This window comes from Fringilla coelebs (assembly GCF_963513975.1).
Source record: "Fringilla coelebs genome assembly, chromosome: 5".
In the NCBI taxonomy this organism is placed as follows: domain Eukaryota; kingdom Metazoa; phylum Chordata; class Aves; order Passeriformes; family Fringillidae; genus Fringilla; species Fringilla coelebs.
The window spans coordinates 15,807,816-15,828,798 of record NC_140033.1 but is presented as its reverse complement, the minus strand read 5'-3'; the positions used below and the strand labels follow the sequence as shown (position 1 = coordinate 15,828,798).

The 20,983-nt window shown below is 36.6% G+C and overlaps 1 protein-coding gene across 1 annotated transcript in view; it reads right to left on the bottom strand.

Moving 5' to 3' along the window:
* The window catches only part of TBC1D22A (TBC1 domain family member 22A), a 140,738-nt gene that overhangs the window by 117,549 nt on the left and 2,206 nt on the right, over positions 1 to 20,983 (bottom strand). Inside the window, exons 2-5 of the mRNA XM_084206529.1 lie at positions 20,594 to 20,650; positions 18,558 to 18,898; positions 17,677 to 17,856; positions 2,439 to 2,509 (exon numbers count right to left, since the gene is read on the bottom strand). Coding sequence (XP_084062655.1) covers positions 2,439 to 2,509; positions 17,677 to 17,856; positions 18,558 to 18,898; positions 20,594 to 20,650 — 649 coding nt within the window. The remainder of the gene's footprint in view (positions 1 to 2,438; positions 2,510 to 17,676; positions 17,857 to 18,557; positions 18,899 to 20,593; positions 20,651 to 20,983) is intronic.

Genomic DNA, 20,983 nt, shown 5'->3' with positions numbered 1-20,983 from the left:
GACTTTTGAATAATTTTGAAACATATAATAAAACCATAACTATACTTTGGTTTCTTCAGTTTTCTGTTTGTTTTTTTTTTAGTATTGCAACACATCTTTAATTAAAATATCACTTGATTTTTAGGAACACTTATTTTCCCAGGAGCTCTTGGTGACTGTATAGAATCATAAAATGGTTTGTGTTGGAAAGGACCTTAAAGATCATCTAGCTCCAACCATACTTTCACTAGACCAGGTTGCTCAGAGCTCCATCCAACCTGGCTTTAAACACTCCCTGGGATAATCATTATCAGTCCCCCTTACCTGCGACATTAACAGTAGGTCACTATTAGATTACCACCAGAAAAGCATGGTGGAGCTTATGACCAAAAAAACTGAAAGCACTTTTCTTTCCCACTTGGAAAAGAAGATGAAAGAAACTGCTGCCTTACAGCACAGAAAAGTAATGATTACTAAAAGACTTGTCTTTGAGTTTCTAAAACATACTACATGAGGACCACATAATAGATAAGAAATCACAGCAGGACTTACTTAAGCAAAGCTAAGAATTTTCAATATATTGCCATTTGGAGGTAGAAAAAAAAAAACAAAAAAGCGAGTTTCATAAATCTCTTACTCAAAAAAAAATCCACATAATTGCTAAAGTAAAAAAAAAGTAATCTGAAAGCAGGTTTTTGCAGAGATATCACAAGATGAAGTTGCAAACTGAACTGAAATAGATTCTGGAATTGTTAAAGCAACAGAACAAGAGAACTCTACACTTAGGCATTTTTCTAAACCAGGAATACAGCTTCTGGATTTAAGTTAAAACTCCTGGAAAGCCTATGTTCTTACAAGAAAGCAAGAGGAGTCAGCTCACTTTATATTTTTATAGTTTGCATAATTCCAACTCTAAACCCCAGTGTCAGTCTCCTGATTCAAAACTTAAAATGCTTATGCTTTAGCTTACTATGTTTCAAAGTCAACTTTGAGTTAGCCATAATTTTTCTTACTTTTAGGATTTTAAAACAGACATCCTAAACTTCAAGAGAAAAAAAATGCCTATTTTACAACCAAAATCCCATAGAGCTTTGGAAACAGAAGTAAAATAAATTGTAAGCTCCATGTTTAATTTCAATTACAGCAGGATATTTGAATACCCACCATTAAACCGCATCTGCATTTAGCATTAGAAGGAACTAAGCTGCAAATTTAGTAGAACTCATCAACAAGAAAGACTCTTTCAGTCACTGGAAATCAGTGTCAATCTGAAGTAAATACTTTGCATTCCCTACAGAATTATTCTATAAAAAGCAAAGCTATTTAAGTCTACTCTCTGAGAAATTCGATAGTGCTAAACTGGTGTGTATGTATAATTCAGAATTTTAAACAGTTCTTAAATGCACAAAGATTTGCTGAGAATGTGTCTTTCACAGCCTCTGGAGAGTAGACATCACGAGAATTCTGCTTTTTTTTTATACAAATATCCTCATAAACTTTCTCCCAACCACAGGAGACAAACAACAGCTAAAATGCTTAACCAGTTGTCATCACAAGCATTATAGCTGAAAAGACAGACATGAAAAATACCTCCACTAAGGACTACATTTTTGCAGAAGAACATCTTTAAACATAGTGCAAACACCAAGATGAAAAAAATACTATTCTGTAAAACCAAACACAGTGAATCACATATTTCCACAAGCTTCTCCCACATGCCCAACTGAAACACCTCCATGGTACTTCAGCCAACCTACTCCCAGGCTACAGCCCTTGCAATATCCTCTGGCCATAGGGAAAAGATCAGAGTGCTCAGCCAGCCAAAAACTCACACGACAAAAAAGTGATTAGCTTTTTAATGAGGTTGTGTCTGAACAGCCTCACAGGTCTGACATCAGGAGAGCCAATGCCACAACTCAATTGACACAGTGGTTCAGAGTTGTTCATCTTAAAGCACTATAGAAGAATCAGCCAAAAAACCCTTTAGATGCTATCACTGCTTTTCCTCACTACAGTGTTAAATCCTTTCTTGCAGTTACTTTAATGTGAAGTCAGAATGAAGCCTATAGTAGGATGTTGATAGTCTTTGCTTTTCCTACTGTGTGTCTATTTTCAAGAAAACTGTTAAGAATGTACTTGTCTTTGAACTCCACCATTCCATCAAAACTGGTTGAAAGAAGGCACTGTTATCACAAGCCCTTCTTTCACAAAAAGCCAGGCTGAAAAATAAAGATATACAGCTGGCATGATTTACTACTACTTCTCATCCGCCTCCTTTCAATTTGATAGATTAATCCTGAAATTGAGTAAAAGAACATAACTTCCATTACAATTCAGCACAAGACACGTTTCCAACCATCACTGATGGATTACAATTCATGCAAAATCATTTGCAACACTTGAAAAAGCTATTAGTACTAAATGCAGAGGAAGAATAAAATAAAAAAAATACAACTTACTGAAAGAAGCTTCCATGCAATTGGACGAACCCGTTTGGGAATGCCAGACCAACTCAATTTTCGCAATTCATCTATTAAAACACAATGGTTTCATGAGGAGCAAGGAAATTACTACCAATTTACATACACAGATACATTCAAATTAGCATAAAGGCGTTCACAACAATGGTCTTCTTAGAAAATCCAGTGATTACAGAAATATAGGGCAATCCTAATGAATTAATAAAATACTGGATAATTGCTATCCATAGGGACACCGATAGTAATAGGTAATGAGCGTGATAAGGTAACTCTCTGGAGTATTTCTCAGCATTACTGTTTGGTATACAGGCCTTATATTGTCACAGCTGGCAACTTACTACATAAATGTATTATTCTTCAAGAATTTTTAAGACACATGTGAAAGGAATACAGTGTATCAAAGCAAGTAAAGCAGTTGCAATATTAATAAAGTCTACACAAAATAAGGAGCAGCAGCATATGCTTTCAAAAAACATTAAGAAGTTCACAGTACTTCTGCACACTAAATATGCATACACGGAAGAAGCATGAAAGCATGCTTATACACATAAACCCAAGAAATTTCACAATTCACAATAAATTTTCCCCTTATCCTTCCTCTCAAGGAGTTGAGAGGCATTGGAAGAATAAAAAAATGACCAAAGGATCAGTAACATTAGAAAAATATGACACTACTAGAGTTCAGTGTGAACCAAAGTCTCAAAGAAACAATGAAAGCAGAACTTGTACAGACAATAAGCACAGATTAAGAGATAAATTCAAGAAGTCACAGGCTGGCACAACAAATACACTTTATTATGAGTATGCTGTCACAGCATACTCAAGGATTCAACGAAAAAAGGTGCAATAAGCAACGGAAAGAAGTTTAATTTATTGTCATACTCTAGTTGTGATCATCACACACAAGCTGCCCAGCATGAACCCCAGCAGCTGGCCACATCCCTTAATCCTGTTTCCCATTTTTGATCTTCTTTTTCCAGCATGCTCCTTTTCTCTGCCCCATTTAACAAATCACTCCCCATTATTTCTTCCCTTCATGGTCCCAGTTTTGCTACAGCTATACATAAATGTGGCATTTCTGAAATGATCATCAGGCACTGTTGGTCTTGTAACGCTGCACTTCCCTAAGTGATCTCTCAGTGCTTCTCTCCATACAATGGAACTGTTTGGGCACCTCTCATACAATTCCCCCTTGACTACTTGTAAAATCCAGGCATACCATAGGGTGCCACCTACAACTTGTGTCAGCTTCTTGCACTATGGTTTGTTGCATACAGCATTTTCTCACATCACCTACAGTAGTTCTCCACACCCCAGGGAGTTTGCTCAGCCTCCAAGCAGCTTTAGTATTGGCTTACAGCCTCTACCACTTCTGCAATTCCACCCATGATCTGATTCCAAGTAAATCCCCACCATACCAAGCGCTACAGCATAAGTAACAATATCACTGGTTATATTCTTCTAAAAGCCAGAAAGGCAGGAACTGGTCAGAAGATGTAAAGGCAAAATAAACATATAATATGAACCAGAGTAGAAAAACAGTATTTTGTATTGTTTATGAACAAAAACAATAAAAAGGAGATAATACCTGTCTTAACTAAACAATCTATAGAATTACATATGTATTACCTTTCCACCCCAAAGCATGACAGTTAGCACCAGTTGTTTTAATACCAATGAAAGCCCCAAGTCTTCAAAAGCAAATTCTCCAACTGTGCATATTCCTGCTCTACTCGTCCTTGTGCAGTATTTATGAACAAATGCTTTACTGGGGCTAATCTATTTGTGTCCAGGCTGAAAACTAATCTTGTGCATTAGTTTATTACTTCTTTACACAATCATTTTGCTCAAGTTTCAAGTTTTGGCTACCTTTATGCACAATCATACCATTTACAAACTATGCAATTAGTATATGAAGAAAATAGAAAATAAATTGTAACCCAGCAACTACTTTTATTATTTTCTAGTAACACAGTTGTCCATTCTCAACTCTATTCCCACTGAACCCACTCTAATCTTTCACCTTTCCATATTTTTGCTCCACCCGTAACTCACCTCAGTAGGAATACATGCCCAAACATGGGTACCAACCTCTGAAAACTGCACATGCAAAGTAAGAAAAAGTAGAAAAAGGGAAAATATGCAGATCAACTGTCACAATCAGAATTATGAAGCATATGATTAATTGAATGACAGATCATCCCAAATCACCCAGTACAAAAATTCCACTTACTTTTAAGTAACTCATTTAAGGCCAAAGATAGGAAATACACAAGCAAATTGGAACACGGCTTATTTTCCCTCCCTCCCCTCCTGATCCTACTCTGCAATGTACATTTCCTTTAATTAGGGATAGCTTGGGCTATCACACAATTCCAAACAGTAACACACATTATATAAGGCAGTGGGTTCAAAAGGACTGCTCTTTCTGGAAGGAAATCTCAGCACTGGTCATGGAAGTGAAAACCAGGGACAAATGATGGGGGATTTTTAACAACATAACACTTATTTGAAACAGATTCTCTATTTATCCATCATGTAGGATTTGGGAGTGAATACATCCCTACATTCTTCCATGCTGAACACAAATAATTATTTATGTTGCTTTGCCACTGCCTTATCCTCTCTGGGAGCTCTTTTTACACCTAGATTGTCTGCTGGGCCTACAAAATCTTCAGCGATGTTCCTTCTCCCAGTGTATCTGAGAAAAACTATTTAAAGCTAGTTTTTATATGTTTCTAAGTTGTTTCTCAAACTGTCTTTTAGAAATACTTCCATTCATTTGGCCTGATAGGATTCATATTCTGCTCTGCTTTCCTTATCTGACACAGAACTTTACCTTTTGGATTGTATTTAATAACCTTCTACTGTATTTAATAACCTCCTCTGCTTTGTTGTCATGCCATCCTTCTCAGCTTTCTCAAGGCTTTTGTTTCTGGTTTTGCTTTCATAAGTGGTACAGTAATTGCTTTCAGGACAGAGGACTGTTAGACAGATGATTGCACAACTGAGAGTTAAGTCAATTCCATTACAAACCCTTAGCCCTGGGTATGTGATAGTTCTATTTCTTCACACTGACTGCTGTCCTATATCATAGTCCTCTGAAATTCCAGGATTCCAGACTAATCCAAAAAAACAGACAGAATTCTGGCCCTAACTTTCCACAGTGAGATCAACTACTATGTTGCCAGAGACAAAGAGCACACAGTAAAACTCAAAAGGGCTATGCAAGAATTCTTATCAGGTGTAGTAGCAAACCCCAAAAGCACACAGTCTGACCTTTGCACAACACTACTGCTAAAGCATCAAATCACATTATGCTTTCCTCTGATGGTTCGTCACCAAAACAAGAGGAAAGAAAACAAAGGACCCTGCCCTTTCCAACAGCAATTACAACAGCAGGACCAAAGTTGCTCCTGGAAGACTTGGTCTAACCCTACTATAACATAAAATAAAAATGCTTCTGGTGATGAGGAAAAAAAATTGAAGCATATACACAAGAGTACCATTTTAGGTACTCTTGCCTGTGAAGCTAAATTCTAATACTGCTGTTAAAATACATTAACTACATTCTATTAGTCATAACTGAATTTTACAGCAAGTGCCTCTATTACAGTCTTTAAGATGGGCTTTATTCTTACAAATGGTTCAGCAGGTGAGTTCCTAAAAATCAAATAACTACATGCAATTGAAATACTCACATTCCAGTTCTCAGGTTACCTTGAGACACGAGAGACTTAATTTTTTTTTTTAAAAAGAGGACCCTGGAGACTACTGACTGGTCAGCCTCACTTTTGTTCCTGGGAAGATCATGGAACAGAACATCTTCCTAGAAGCTCTTTGAAGGCACATACAGAACAGTGATGTGATCTGAGACAACCAGCATAGCTGACCAGAAGAGCCTGAGCAGTATTTTGGCCTTCTACAATGGAGTTACTAATCAGTGGACAAGGAAAGGCTTTACAGGTGTCATCTATTTAGACCTCTGTAAAGCCTTTGACATGGTCCCCCAGAAAATCCTTCTCTATACTGGAGACAGAAGTGGATTTGATGGGTGGACTCTTTGGTGAATGAAGAATTGCTTGAATGAGCACATCCAGGGAGAAATGGCCAGTGGTTCCATGTTGAGATGGAGATCAGTGATGAGCAGTGCCCCTCAGGAGGTCATACTGAGCCCAGTCTCATTCCGTGTTGGTAACATATACTGCGGGATCAAGTGTATCCTCAGCAAATTTGCAGATGACACTGAGCTGAGTGGTGTGGTTGGCACACCTGAGAGCTGGGATGCCATTCAGAGATACTTGAACAATTTGAAGTGGGATCATGGGAATGTCATCAGGTTTAACAAGAACAAGTGAAAGGTCCTGCACCTGGGTTGGGTCAACCAACCAGTACCAGTACAGGCCAGGGGATGGAGGGATTAGAGCAATAAACATGGGAGAAGGACTGGCAGGTACTGGTGGACGAGAGGCTCGACAGGTGAAAAAGGCCAAACGTGTCCTGGGCTGCATCAAACACAGCATGGCCAGCAGGTCAAGGGACGTAATTGTGCCTCCTCTACTCTACTACACTTTGGTGAGACCTCCAGATGGGCACGGAGTATTGCAACCAGCTCTAGAGCTCTCAGTAAGAGAAAGACATGGACCTTTTGGAACGAGTCCAGAGGGCCACAAAGACGATCAAGGGGCTACAATGCTAAACAGATTTTTGGGTTCTATACATTTTCCATATATTTGTAGCTCTATAGACTACTACTATATAGTTCTATAGCTCCTAACTAACGATAGTACTTTTCCTACCCCTTTATGTAAATGTTAGAACAATAAGCTAACCTTCCTGGAATCTTATGTGGTCTTCCCTCCATAGTGTGAACCACTATTTTTTCACTATATATTATAGACATATAATAAGCCCAAAATAAATAGGGGGTTAGAAGCTAGGGGCAGCTTCAAAGAGGGGCAGAACCAAAAGGGGAGATTACTTAATTAACTGTTCTTCTAATTGGATGATTTCTGTTAAGTATGCTATTTGTTAAACTAGTAAAATTGTCACACTGTATTACATGCGCATCTTGCTGTATTTGCACCATGAAGAACTTTTACTAAAGCAAACTGTTTGGCTTGTAGCATCAGGCAGGGGCTGGACCACCTCTCCTATAAAGACAGGCTGAGAGTTGGAGTTGTTCAGCCTGGAAAAGAGAAGGCTCTGGGCAGCATTGTTGTGGCCTTTCAATCCTTAAAGAGAGCTTATAAGCAAAATGGGGACAGCATTTTTGTCAGAATCTGTTTTGACACGACATGAGGTAATGGTTTTAATAAGACAGCGGCTTCAGACTAGATGCGAGGAAGAAATTTTTTTTACAGTGAAGATGGTGAAACACTGGAACAGGTTGCTCAGAGGAGTTGCAGATGTTCCATCTCTGGGTGAGGGTCTTGGACTAACCTGATCTAGCTGAATATGTCCCTGCTAATTGCAAGGGTGTTGAACTAGATGGCTTAAGGGTCCCTTCTAACCCAAACTATTTTGTGAACTTAGTATTTTAATTAATTATTAAACTATTTGTCATTGGCTGAAATGTTACATTCTCCCTAGTCAAAGCATGACTTCAATGAATTGTCATTAGAGCAACTCCTCCCCCTTGTTGATTTCCCAAGGAACTGGACATCCTAGTTTTGAGTCACCAAGTATGTTCCCAAGCACAGATTTTCTGCAAGAGTTTTAATAGCACCTACAAATCAGGCACACATTTTCAATCAAGATAGTATTGCAAAAATATTCTTGCTTCAATACAATTATTTTGAAAATGAGCACTTGTAAACATTACAATTACAGACACAATGAGTTCTTAAAAGTGTGAACAAGAACCAGCTGAAATTAGGCAGATCCAAAAACAATATCTGTAAAACCCTGTCTGTAAACTCTGTCCCAAACTAAAAGGATACTTTCTGAAGAAACAGATTAAACCCCAATTGTTAGTCTGTTTTTCAGCTGCCTCATCATTTGACATAATTCTGTGACCAATGGTATGAAAGAATTTATAAAATCCCAAAGATTTTTGACAAAAAGTATCTCAATTTGCTCATACTAGCCAACTATCATTTCTGCTTAGGAGACAGCAGTTACTTTTCACAGAAATGTTGCTTTAGGATATTTTATTATGAAGGTATAATATGGTATGAAAATGCTTAAAATTAATATGATTGATTAATTTAGGAAAAAATTTGTTTTGTCTGGCTTACTACAATACATTTACAGATACATTCCCTCTCTCTGAGGAAGAAAAAGTTTAACACATTTGCTCTAACAGAAATCTTAGGACTATCCTTTTACTGCATTTAGATTTAAAGACTTCTCATATTTCATAAATATTTCATGGGGAATTTTACAAAGAAAACATGCCATTAGTTTGCCAGCTTTTAAGTGTACAAGCAATTACTGGAGTTATTACCTACTATACCTAAAACACATGAGGGCAAACAACCAAGTCAACAAGTATTTTTCTTGGAACTACAAGCTAATCATTCTACCCATTACAAATATATAAAAAATAAGAAATATTAAAGGAGTTCAAAATTTCTCTGTATGTATTATTCATTTTTGATACAGCTGTTATTTCATTGAGATTACTATAAATGGCTACATGAAGCCATGGCCTGCATGAGCAACTCCATGATAGATATGATAAACTAGATTTACATGTTTTATGTTCCTACAACATAAATTCCTTGGATATTTTAACTATACAAAGCTGGAAAGTTCTTTCAAAAGCAGAGATTCATAGAACTGCAGCTCCCCCAACAGCACGTTATAATACAGGCAGTACATATAGAAAATAACTTGAATACAGGGCTTGTTATTACTATGGCAACCACAGCAACTGGTTTTCAAAATGAATAATAGCTCTGTTAGGCACTTCATTAATTTTTTTTTTTTTTAATCAAATACTGCCCTTAATCTTCTCAATGGAACAAAGAGTTATTCTGAATGCTGCAGAAACAGGAAATAAAGTCCAATCCACCTTTGTAAATACAGGGTAAGATCCTTTTCAGAGCCTTTGCCAGAAAAGAGTAGGAAAGCACATTTTGTCTGCTACTTCACATAAAAAGTCAGAAGCAGAAGCAGATGAGGTTGGTGTTACAAGGTACAAGAAAGCAAGTGATTAGGAAAACTAAGGCAAAATGATTATTGAAATTGCTAAGACCTGTAACATGTGAAGCCAGTGATGGAAATGATAAGTAACGGAGAACAACTGTGGCAGCAGCAGATGCTGTTTTGCATAGTTCCCCCAAAACATCCAATTTCTGTGCATCATCAACTGTTTTTATTTTTACATTAATGCCATCGAAACAGTTTTCAACCTTTCATGTACAACTAAAGGAAAACCTTTTATACCCTATTCTGAATGGTTTTTTTAAAAAAAGCAGCTCTTAATGATTTAATTATGAGTCTTTACTTCAGTGATTGCACTGCAAGTATTATTTAGTTTAGCTTTACATAGGTTCTATTATAACAAACTCCTGTATAAGGCTAGCCCTTAACCTCTGATCCATGGAAGTTTTTCTCAGTTAACGGCAAACATACATCACATCCAGAGTAATTGTCCATTGTGGCTAAAACACACGTGAGGGCAAACCTAACCAATAATCTGCAACAGGGAGGCAGCATAGCACAGACATATACAGTGAAACTTGCTCCACCGTGTTTACCATCCCAGACAAGTTTTATGTACTTCTTCCAGTTCTGGGCATGCTGCTAATGAAGCAACAATGACTTATGTTCCAACATTATTAATAGTGAAAGAGATGCTGGCAAGAAAACCTAAAGGATTAATTATACTTCCTTGAGCCTTCATAAATTGATTTATAAGCTGTATGTGCTACTCATTACAACATGTACATTGCTATCTTGGTGTTCAAAAGCTTCAGGACACAGAGCATGTTCAGAGTTCTCAATAATTTTGTTGGTGACATTCCTGGTAAGTCACTCCCGTGCCACAAAATCTGCAAAATGTCATGGGAAGAGGCAACGTTGCTCCCTCAGTCTATGACTTCAAGAGAGAACACTGAACTTCTCACCTATCTATTTTACTAGTTAATACAGGTTTCACAAATTGTAGGTTCAGCTTTCATGATGCTCTCAGGTAAGGAAGGGAGATGGCACACCAAAAACAAACCAACAAACAAACAGCCATACAAACAAAAAACTACAAGAACACTTCATAGTGAAGTACTTCTCTTTCTCCCAGTTCATCCAGACTAAAATATCACTCTTCACTGAATATTCACCACATGGCTAAGACTCACAGACTGTTTTTGAACACCTGATCAAAAATCAGTGCAATAATCTCCTAAAAATTCTGCTAAAACTTTAATGGACACAAAAAACCCTTTTAATTAATCAACCTTGCAATCTGGAGTAGAATGCTAACTCTTTTCTTTTTTGATGATCAGTTAGTTGTAACTACCAAGGCAATTTTTGTGTGTACACAGAAATTTGAATGGCAATTTAGTGGGCTTTTTTTTTTCTACAGTAACCCCTTCACATCAGCTAAACTTAGGGGTCCCACAGTAATGCTCTACATCCAAATCCACTTGGAAAAAGACATAGTACAGAACTCCACTCTTTGTTAATGGAGCCATGAGTATAACATGAGAGTTTTAAGGACTGTGCTAAGAGCACCCTTCTTTTTGAACATATCGATGGTTTTAACCTGAAATGTTCTCTGTGGACATCCATACAAAAAGAAACAGTTTAGTCTCTAAGCTATTCTGATAATAACAAAAAAAAATCACATAGATCTTCTATTTATAGGCAAGAAGTCCAGAACCTCAGAACTAGGCTCATCTGTGTAGTTTATAATGCCTCTTAAGCATTTATTAATTCAAGCCATACTTGAATACCAAAACTCTTGACCAAAAAAAAAAAAAAAGGGAAAGCTTTAGGTTACAGGCTCCTTTGTCAGAACTGAGAAAAGGGAAAGATTCTCTTGTTTGTTAATAGGAGCTGCAGCTGTTCAGTCTTACTTTTTTTTCCTCCCTCAATAAAGACTTAATTCAATGATAGATGGCATTTGAAACACATAAGAGTAAGGAGTCTTCACTCAAAATTAACAAATCCTTGTTAAAAGATAACAATATTAATCTACAACTAAACTACAGTTCTTCTGCAAGCCTTTGATACAGTCCCCCACAACATCCTTGCCACTAAAACTGGAGAGATTTGTTTGAGGGACGGGCTGTAAGATACAGACATTCAGTCAGTTCCTTATCCAAAGGGTTGCAGTCAATAGCTCAGCTCCAAGCGGAAGCCAGTAACGCGTGGTGTCCCACGAAGCTCCACACTGGGTCAATAGCATTCAGTATCTTCCTCAATGACACTGACAGAGGGACGGAGCGCACACACAGCAAGCTGGCAGATGACACCAAGCTGTGACACAGTGGACTTGCTGGAAGGAGCACATCCCATCCAGGGAGATTCGGACAGGCTTGAGAGGTAGGCCAAGGCAAACCCCATGACGTTCTACAAGGACAAGTGTAAGGTCCTACACTCAAACTGGGGCAATCGCTAGAATCAGCACAGGTCTGGAACTACTATGTCAATCTAGCAACTTAACAAAGGAAGAGAAATGCATCCTGAAGAAACAAACTATGCAAAAACTTCTCAGAATTGTTTAAGGAATCTATTATCATCTAGTTAGAACAAAAAAACATAAATTAATACCTTTACATTGAAATATTCCACCAGAGCAGTAATCAGAACAAATACTTACTAGTAAATGAAAATACAAGTTATGAGACCAACCCACAGAAAGCAGAAAGACAAAATACTAATCCTGCAACAAGTAACTAAAAAGGGAATAAATAATGGGTATTTAACATTCATTTCTTTCAGAAGACTCTGAATTAATAAAAAAAAATGTTTCAAAGTCTACTGGTACAATACTGTCTAGTTAATAATCTTCTTTTATTAGCTAAATAGGAAAGCACATTTTGTAGATAAAAGCTAACTAGAACAGAACAAGAATCAGAGAGGATACCTTTTGGTGATAATAACTTGAAAAGACAGATATAACTAATGGCACATCACACCAAGCAGCAGGACACATGTTAACTCTATACTATATATCAACAAACTGAAAGAAGAATAGGCACTCACATGATCAACTACAAGTAATTCACAGCTGTAGGGGGCATTAAAATTCTAAATGACATGGATGTACTAGGAGCACGGAGATAAATCACTGTGTAGCTTAGTGCAGATAAATTAATGAAGCTGGGAACAAAATTAATCAAGTTCATTTCAATTAATACATTTTGTAAAGTTATTGAAAATTTTCAATAGCACCAGTTTGGCAAGCAATTTTATAGGACATAACAGACTGTGGTTACAGAATACTAGATTTATGAACCATAAGTGAAAGAAAAGGTAATTACTATGTTAGATCAGGTTTAATATATATCTACAACGGATGTGACCATGAATAGGAAAATCCTATTTTAAATTGCTGCAACAATACCACCGTGATGGGAAAAAGAGACATCTAACATGTTTTCTTTCTGAATTTAATCTCTAGAGACCCACTCTTGAATTCTTTTATTATAGCACACAGAGACAACCAGCTAATGTTACAAAATAATTGGAGATTTCAGCATTTTAACTCCTGTAAAATTTTGTAATTAGTTTTTGCCACCATCAGATAAATCAAGAGTTCAGCTAGTCTTTACAAGTTCTGTAAGACTTCAAAACATTATCCACTACTTCCATAGCAAAAGACCAGCTAAGAGACAGCACCCAACTCAGCAGTTTGTAGTACTCTCTGAAAAGGTTTCGTTTTTGAGATTTGGTCATAAGGAGGAAGAAAACTAGATGAGTTTTTAAAAAAAGTACAACGAAAAGTGCTCCTGAATGTGTACAGCAGCTAAAGTAAATTTAAGATGGGAATACTTCACAATTTTCATGGGTGCTTTTACAGGGCCTTCTATTATTTTTATCAAGGTAGTATTCTAAAACTTCAACATATTTTATTCACCTTGGGATTCGTCATGACTAAGTAGGGAAAAGAGTGACCCTAACATGCAAAACAATTTTACAACTTAAGAAATTAGTTGGTTTGACTCTGAAATAATACAAGTGTTCTGTTGCCTAACAGTAGCATTACAATGTTTTGAGGCCTTATTAAATCAAGAGAACACAGCACACCGACTTTGCCATTGGTTGTTATTTTACTAAAATAAACATGTTCCTCACATACAATTACATATCCATTAGCCATATATGTGTAAAAAAAAAGAAAAATAGTTGATTTGAAGATAAAGGCATTAAGGAAGTGCTTTAATCAGCTAATTTTTAAATTTATATTAGTAACCCATCATACATCAGCTGCGCTGAAGTTGCAAGTATGCAACAACTTGTTTGTTGCTTTGTCAGATTTTTTTCAACATTGTTTACATTGTGTTTGCACAGTAAACAGCTCCCTAAAACATTTTACAAGACTACTAAAAAACACAAGTTTAACAAAAAGAATTAAACCTTAAATGGAAACCTGATAGACATGCAGTACTGTTCCTCTAATTTATATGAAGTGGACTGAGAAGTAAAGAAAAATTTCTTCTCAGAAACACTCCCCCTCCACTGCTTTGTTAAAGTTCTGTTCCCTCCTCTTAAAGCAAGTAACTGCGTTGGGGTCAGTTTGAATAATGAAGGGAACTTCAATCCAAAGCCATGGGAGAACCCTCTGTAAGTTAAGCAGGAGCTCCTACCCAAGATTCTCTAGTCCTGTTATTCAAATTGTTGCCAGAAAGTTCCACATTCTCTGTATTGCCATTGGATAGTTTTTGCTGCATTGATTGTAATATTCCAAATCACCCTTTCCCGTTGGATTCTCTGCTCAGACCCCACCTTAATCCCACAGACCCTGGACCCTGGCTTTTTCTAGTTCATTCCCTGTATGCTGAATGCTGTTTAGTTTTTTGCTTTATCATTATATTAAAGTTACTTTTCCGAGCAATTAGATCAAGCAGTCTCTCTCGTCAAAGTCACTGGGGCCAGTTCTCGGAGAAGCCACCGGCCAACCATCCAGGCCAAGACCAGGGGGCTTCACAACTGTTAGCAAAAATTCTGCAAGCCCATCTTCACTTAGTAATGCAAGGTCCATTACAAGGAAAGACAGGACCTGAAATTCAGTAAGTCTGCTGCAAACTGACTGCATAAACACAGGTTGATTGTGCAAAACTACTATGAATTATTCCTGCTGAATAAGCTGGCATGCACTACAGGAGTGGGAAGCTATGCAGACAAACAGACCCTACAGTCTACTCTGCAGCTGTCTCCTGAACTCGGCTGTCCTACCAACAGCCCCACTCTGCTTCCTGACCTTGCACCCACACATCTCACTATGATCTAATTGACAGGGGTGACTCCTCAAATCCCTGTCCAACCAAACTGCTTCTTACAATAAGCTCCTTCTACCAGCCCACATTTCTTGCAGTAACTACCTATTTCCACAAGTTCAAAGTAGCCAGCCTGCGGACCAAATCCAACTCCAAAATCTGTTAGTGGTTTCCAATGACTAAAATAATCTCCACTTCCAAATTTATACACATAATTCATCTTCTTGAGATTTTTATTGTGAAAGAACATACTCTTTCATACCTCTAGTTGGCATGCACAACTAAAATTGCATTTTACACTATCTTTATAGGATAATGATTATTCAAGTGTGACTTAAAGGATTTCAAGGTCATTTGCATTCCTTTGTACTCATAGTCAATGTTGATTTCCCTTATAATAATAAGAGAATGTGTGCATGACACGGCTACAGTTCCACAAATTAACTAACTTTTATTTTGCTTTGAAAGGACTTGTTACGTAATCTATTTCAGCAAAATGTGAAACTATACCAAGAAAACAAACACCACAAATACTTTACTTCAGTTTACTTCTACTTCCAAGCAAAACCAAGCCTAATAATTGCAGAAATGAAGAGAAATATTTACAAAAATGTCTCCCTGTCCTACTAATTTAATTAATTGTGACAAACAAAGCCCAACTATTTGTGGCTCTAACACAAAACACTCACACATACCACATCACCCCACACACACAGACAGAATAAGCCATCTGCAACAGAACAGCCACTTATCCCTATACTGATCACCACAAATTTTAGCTTGGAGCTTATTGCCTAGTTTCTACCTTAGTACATTTCCAGTATTGTTCTGAAGAAAAACGGGGGGGAAAAAAAAACAAAAAAAGAAACACAAAAACCACCCAAACATCTTCCAAAAATCCATACATTAAAAATGCATACAGACACACACACACCAGATTCTGATTAATTGTGCATACAGCAATAAGCATATACATGTTTACATATGTATCTATGTTTCTCTAACAGATACCAAGAATGCAGTCCAAGCAGTACTATCATACATTATCTACCCCTAAAGAGCTTCATGATCATCAAGAGCTTGCATGTCATGAATAACAAGTTCATTTCTTTCACTAAAACCATAATGTATTACCTATAATGTAGATAGATACATGAGCTATTGGACATATTCCAGATACAAAAGTCAAACTATTTGCATAAAAAAAAAAAATCAAAACAGGGTAAAAATTCTATTCACATAACTTCAAACTGTGCTTATCAGTTTGTACAGCAAGAGAAAGAACAAGCTTCCTATTAACAGCTGTAGAAAAGGCATTATTTAGTGGGCTGTACAAGAAATAATATTGAGAGCTTACTAGATATTTTTCACACTTTAATATCAAGGAAGCATACTCATATTTCACTTTCTTGCATATATTTCAGTGTGAGATTCATAAAGTTCAATAGCAAAAAAACCCACAGTTTGTTTAAATAGCATTGACTAAGTTCACCACCGACAGGGTGACTACACTCCTGTAAGAAGAATAATTTTCTTCCAAAATTATTTTCCTTTAATCCATAAATCTGATTTACTGGTAAAGTATTCTAAACCAAATATACAGCAAAAGTGAAATGGATAGGTTTAAACCAAATTCTGTCTTTCCTCTGATTTTGCAACCTTATGTAACAAAGATTTCTACTACCACAACATTCTTAAGGTATGAGTTTTCATGTCAGTCACAATCACAAAGGTCATAACATCTGTTAGATCAAGGGCTAAAAAGCTAATAAAAGGGCTAAAAAGCGATATTTGATTACCATTTTCAAGTTTATGTAAAATATGTTTTAACAACGCCCTTTATTCACAGTTCATTTCATAAGAATGTCCCATAACTCACTGAAATGCTCAGTCTCATGCAGCTATTACAGTTTCCATAACTGTACTCTCCCAGCATCAATCTGACAATAAGACACAGCATGGGAAAAAAAAAATAAATAAAAGCTACAGCTTGGACTGTATTATATTGAAGAAGCCTCATGACAATGACCAGGCAGGAGAGCATCAATTCCAGAACTGTAAACATGCAATTTCTACTTCTTTCTGTAAGTTTCCTAGAGATATCTTCCAGAATGGTCTACCTCAAAGACATTTTCTTTATTCATTATTTTGCCCTCAACTCCTAATCATCAAGTTCTCCAAATGGAGTGTACTAATCCTGCTTCAGATTTTCACTTGGGATACAAAGCCATTTGATTCTGTGATACCCTCTTGGCACTTATATTGACTATTCAGCAGCTAAAATCCAGTAAACAAAGGGAACAGCCAAGTTATCTGACAATACATTTGTTTTCCCATTGACTTGTTGTCAGCATTCACAGATGAGACACAAGAACCACTGTATCAGCCTATGAACATGAAGAAGGCTCACAGCGTAGACAAGCAGTAATACTTACAAGTCTCATCATTTTTCACTCCTATTTATTTCCAAGCATGAAAATCACACTTATATACCAAGCTGTTCTATTATCAGGCATTAACAATAAACACAGCTAATTATACTGTGGGGGTTTTTTCTACAGAGATTAGTCTGGTAGGAAGAAATAATGTGAGAAAGAACACGAACCCATGGAACACCCTACATATATCAGTAGGATGTATGCAAATCACTTATTAAAAGCAGGAGTACTACAAACTTCCAATTTTATTCTTTTGTAAGATCAATTTTCAGTGTTGAAAGGAATTAGACCCTAACCAAACCATATGGCAGGACAGTACATCAAACAGGAAAATTCTATAGTTTAAGAATAGTTCAGAGGTAATTCATAGGTCCTATGAGAAACACTCACCAAGATCTGTATTTGGGCCAGCCAGAAGCTGCTTAAATTTGTCTAGTCGAGACGCTTCTCTCTCAGTTAATGCAGGAGTAACTGAGGTGCTGTAGTCTGCTATTCCACTTGCCAAGGGAGGTATAGAAGTTTGTGGAAGTGACTGTGATCTCTGCATGGAAGAATTTTCACTAGCAATATCTGAAGGGAAGAAGAAGTATAGCAGTTAGCCTCAGCTAGTGAGAAGGCTATTAATCATTTGAATTTAATTTGTAAATTTAAAACAGAATTCTGTTTTTGAAAAATGCAAACTCAAGCACAGCAGAAGTTTGGACTTCTTCAAATTACTTGGATTTAGCAGAAGGAGCATTTCTCTTTGAAGCAGTATTCCACAATTAAAATACATAAGAGATCATATTAATAGCAAGGCTCATGGATTTCTACAATCTGTGTTACTAAAAGCTGTTCCCTCCCTTACATTCTTTAAAAAAAAAAAAGAAAACAAAAAAACAACCACTGAGAAATCTTGAAATTATAGCAATTGAAAGCATATATAAAACCATGGAAAAGATCACATGACGGTGAATCGCTCAGTCCCCCTGCGTGATTTTCTCCTCCTGCTTTTCAATATATTTTAATTATATTTATATTTCAATTAAAATTTATTTATAATTGTTCACAATAGTGAAAAACAAATAGTGAAAACAAAAAAAAGTTTAATTATTCTTCCCTCACACAGATTCATTAGGATTTCGTAAGGCATGCAATCTTCCTCTCAAATAAATCACTAGCGATAAACTCTGTTTTCCTGCAATATTAATAAAGCATTGGGAAGGGTTTACTGTCTTACAGGGGCAAATATGGTAGCTCCCTCCCAAGACCTTTTTCACTTTCCAACATACCTAATGAACTTGATGTATGACCTTCACTGACTGATTTAACAAGCCTATTATCACCACATGCAACTGAAGTCAGCTGTGCAAATTCCTCTTGTTTTTCTTCCTGTAGATGTTCTTCCTGATATTTATGCTGTTCTTGTAGCTTGCTGTGATTCTGAATTACTTTGTGAGCTGTTTCCATGACCACTTCTGTATTTAAGTTTTCAGCAGCTATTGCTAAGAGTTCATCATCATCATCTCCAAGATCCCAAGCATCACTTGTGTTACTTTCAAATTCTTGAAAGGTGCTGACTTTCTTCAATTTCACTGGAGTTGTAGGTGGCTTTGAGCCTGGTTTTATCAAGCTGTTCAAAAACAAAAACACACTATTTAGAAAACTAGTAAAGAAGCAAAACACTCTGGGTAGGACCAAACCCTGAAAGTTGATGCTACATAAGTAGCAAACATTTATCTCTCTCCACTCATGTTGCCACTACAGCCACCCACACTAACATACACCTGAAGAAATCTGAGAACAAGGGCTATAAAAATTGACACTTTGTTGCTTTGAATGGAAGTGAAACAAATCTTTCCTTCCCTTTTCTTAAGAAAACAAAACCCAAACAATAAAAAAAAAAAAAAAAAAAAAAGACCACCCCCAAAATCACATGAAAGGATTACTACTAGAATAGCTTATAAAATAGGGCACACTGCACTGTTCTTGCTTCATTCATTTCTGTAGATTTCAGCCCATTCAATGCAATTGCTGCATAACAGCACAGAAGCTGAAATCAAGTCATGGTCTACTCCTAAGTCACCATAAGCAATCACACAGTACAATCACTGTCATAAACAAACCAAGTCTCACCTTAAAACTCATTAAATCTATCATTCCTCCCCATCCAGGCATGCCAGCATGGATTTCCTTCAGAACTTTGCTCTTCTCAGAGGGAAGATATTTCTTCTAGTTACTAGTCTAAGTGGACCCTGATCAGCTCCCAACCTTTTGCCCCTCTGTCAACAGGCAGTATGAGATATGAACCAAGTATCCCTCCCTAGCCTGGAACTTGCTCTCACTTACAGTAATGCAGAGCAATCACATCTCCCTTCAGAAGTGAGCTGAATAAGGTATAAAGTTGAGAGGGTTTCTTAGTCTGTTCACAAGAAATAAAGAAGTTACTGCCATTAATTTAATTGTATTAATTTAATGGGTAAGATGGGAAGGGATCACAGAGGGTCATCTGGCCCACACTCCCTGCTCAAGCAAGGTCATCTTGCACAGAATCGCATCAAGATGGTTCTTGAGCTTGTTTCTGACCTCCCTCTCTCTCCACCTCGGCTAGTTTTTCTTTTTTCTGTTAAGGCAAGGCAGGCAGAACAGCTAATCAGAAAAAGTTCTTACTCAGTTCTCACATAGTATCAGATATAATGTTTCTGTTATGTCCTACAGAGAGTATCTTCCCTAACAGGTGCTACAACACTTGCACTTTCACCTGACTTGTCATCACTGTCTAAAACAGCAAGGTCTTTCTCTAATTCTGTCACTTCAAGCAATAAACTTCCAGTTTTTATTCCTGGGTATCTATACCTCCGTATTTTGAGCCAATTAATCTCATTTCTTTTAATTCAACCCTTAGGATCCCACATTTCAACTGCCTCCAACTCTGTATCATCTGAAAATTAACTAGAATGTTTACTTTTGTACTATCTGAAACCAGCCCTTGAAAAATTTAGTAGAAGCATGACGTCCTTTCAACTAAATACTTGTCTTTGTAACACTATTTTTTTACTTTACCACAATTTCCCATGTATAAGGCATTAGAAATAAATAGTAGCAGTTGGCAATCTATGTTAGCTAAGATCTGAAAGATCCAATTTGTTCCTGCAAATATGGTAACCATCAGGAAGTCACAAAGGAGAAGTCAAAACAGAGAAGTCAAGATTATGACAAAAATTGAAAAAGGAAGAATAACAATAAACTTTATAGCCAACAGGAAAAAAAAAGAGAAGACAGAGGAGACACAAAATATTTGGAATATTTAAATATTAGGTTAACTCACGTTCCATGCAATAATGGGTCAAAAGGTGGATGCTGAGCTCCGTACACATGTTGAATACTAAAGGAAAACAAAGAGAGTTATCACAAAAACAATAAATACTTGGAGAGTTTTTGTGTATTAAATAGTCAATAATAAAGAGAAATGTTCCAACAGTTGTCTGTTTCAAAAATAAAAAATAATGAAACTGCAATTGATGTGCATACTAAGAAGTATTTAATTTAATAAAATTTAATTTAATTTAATAAAAATCATAGATTTGCTAAACAGGAACTCTGTTAAGCTAAGGCTATTTTAGGCTATTTTATTTTTCTAACTAGGAACTAAAATAAGAAATAAGTTAGACTCTGCAGTAAGAATCTACAAAAATTCTCTTCTCAGATTTATCATTTC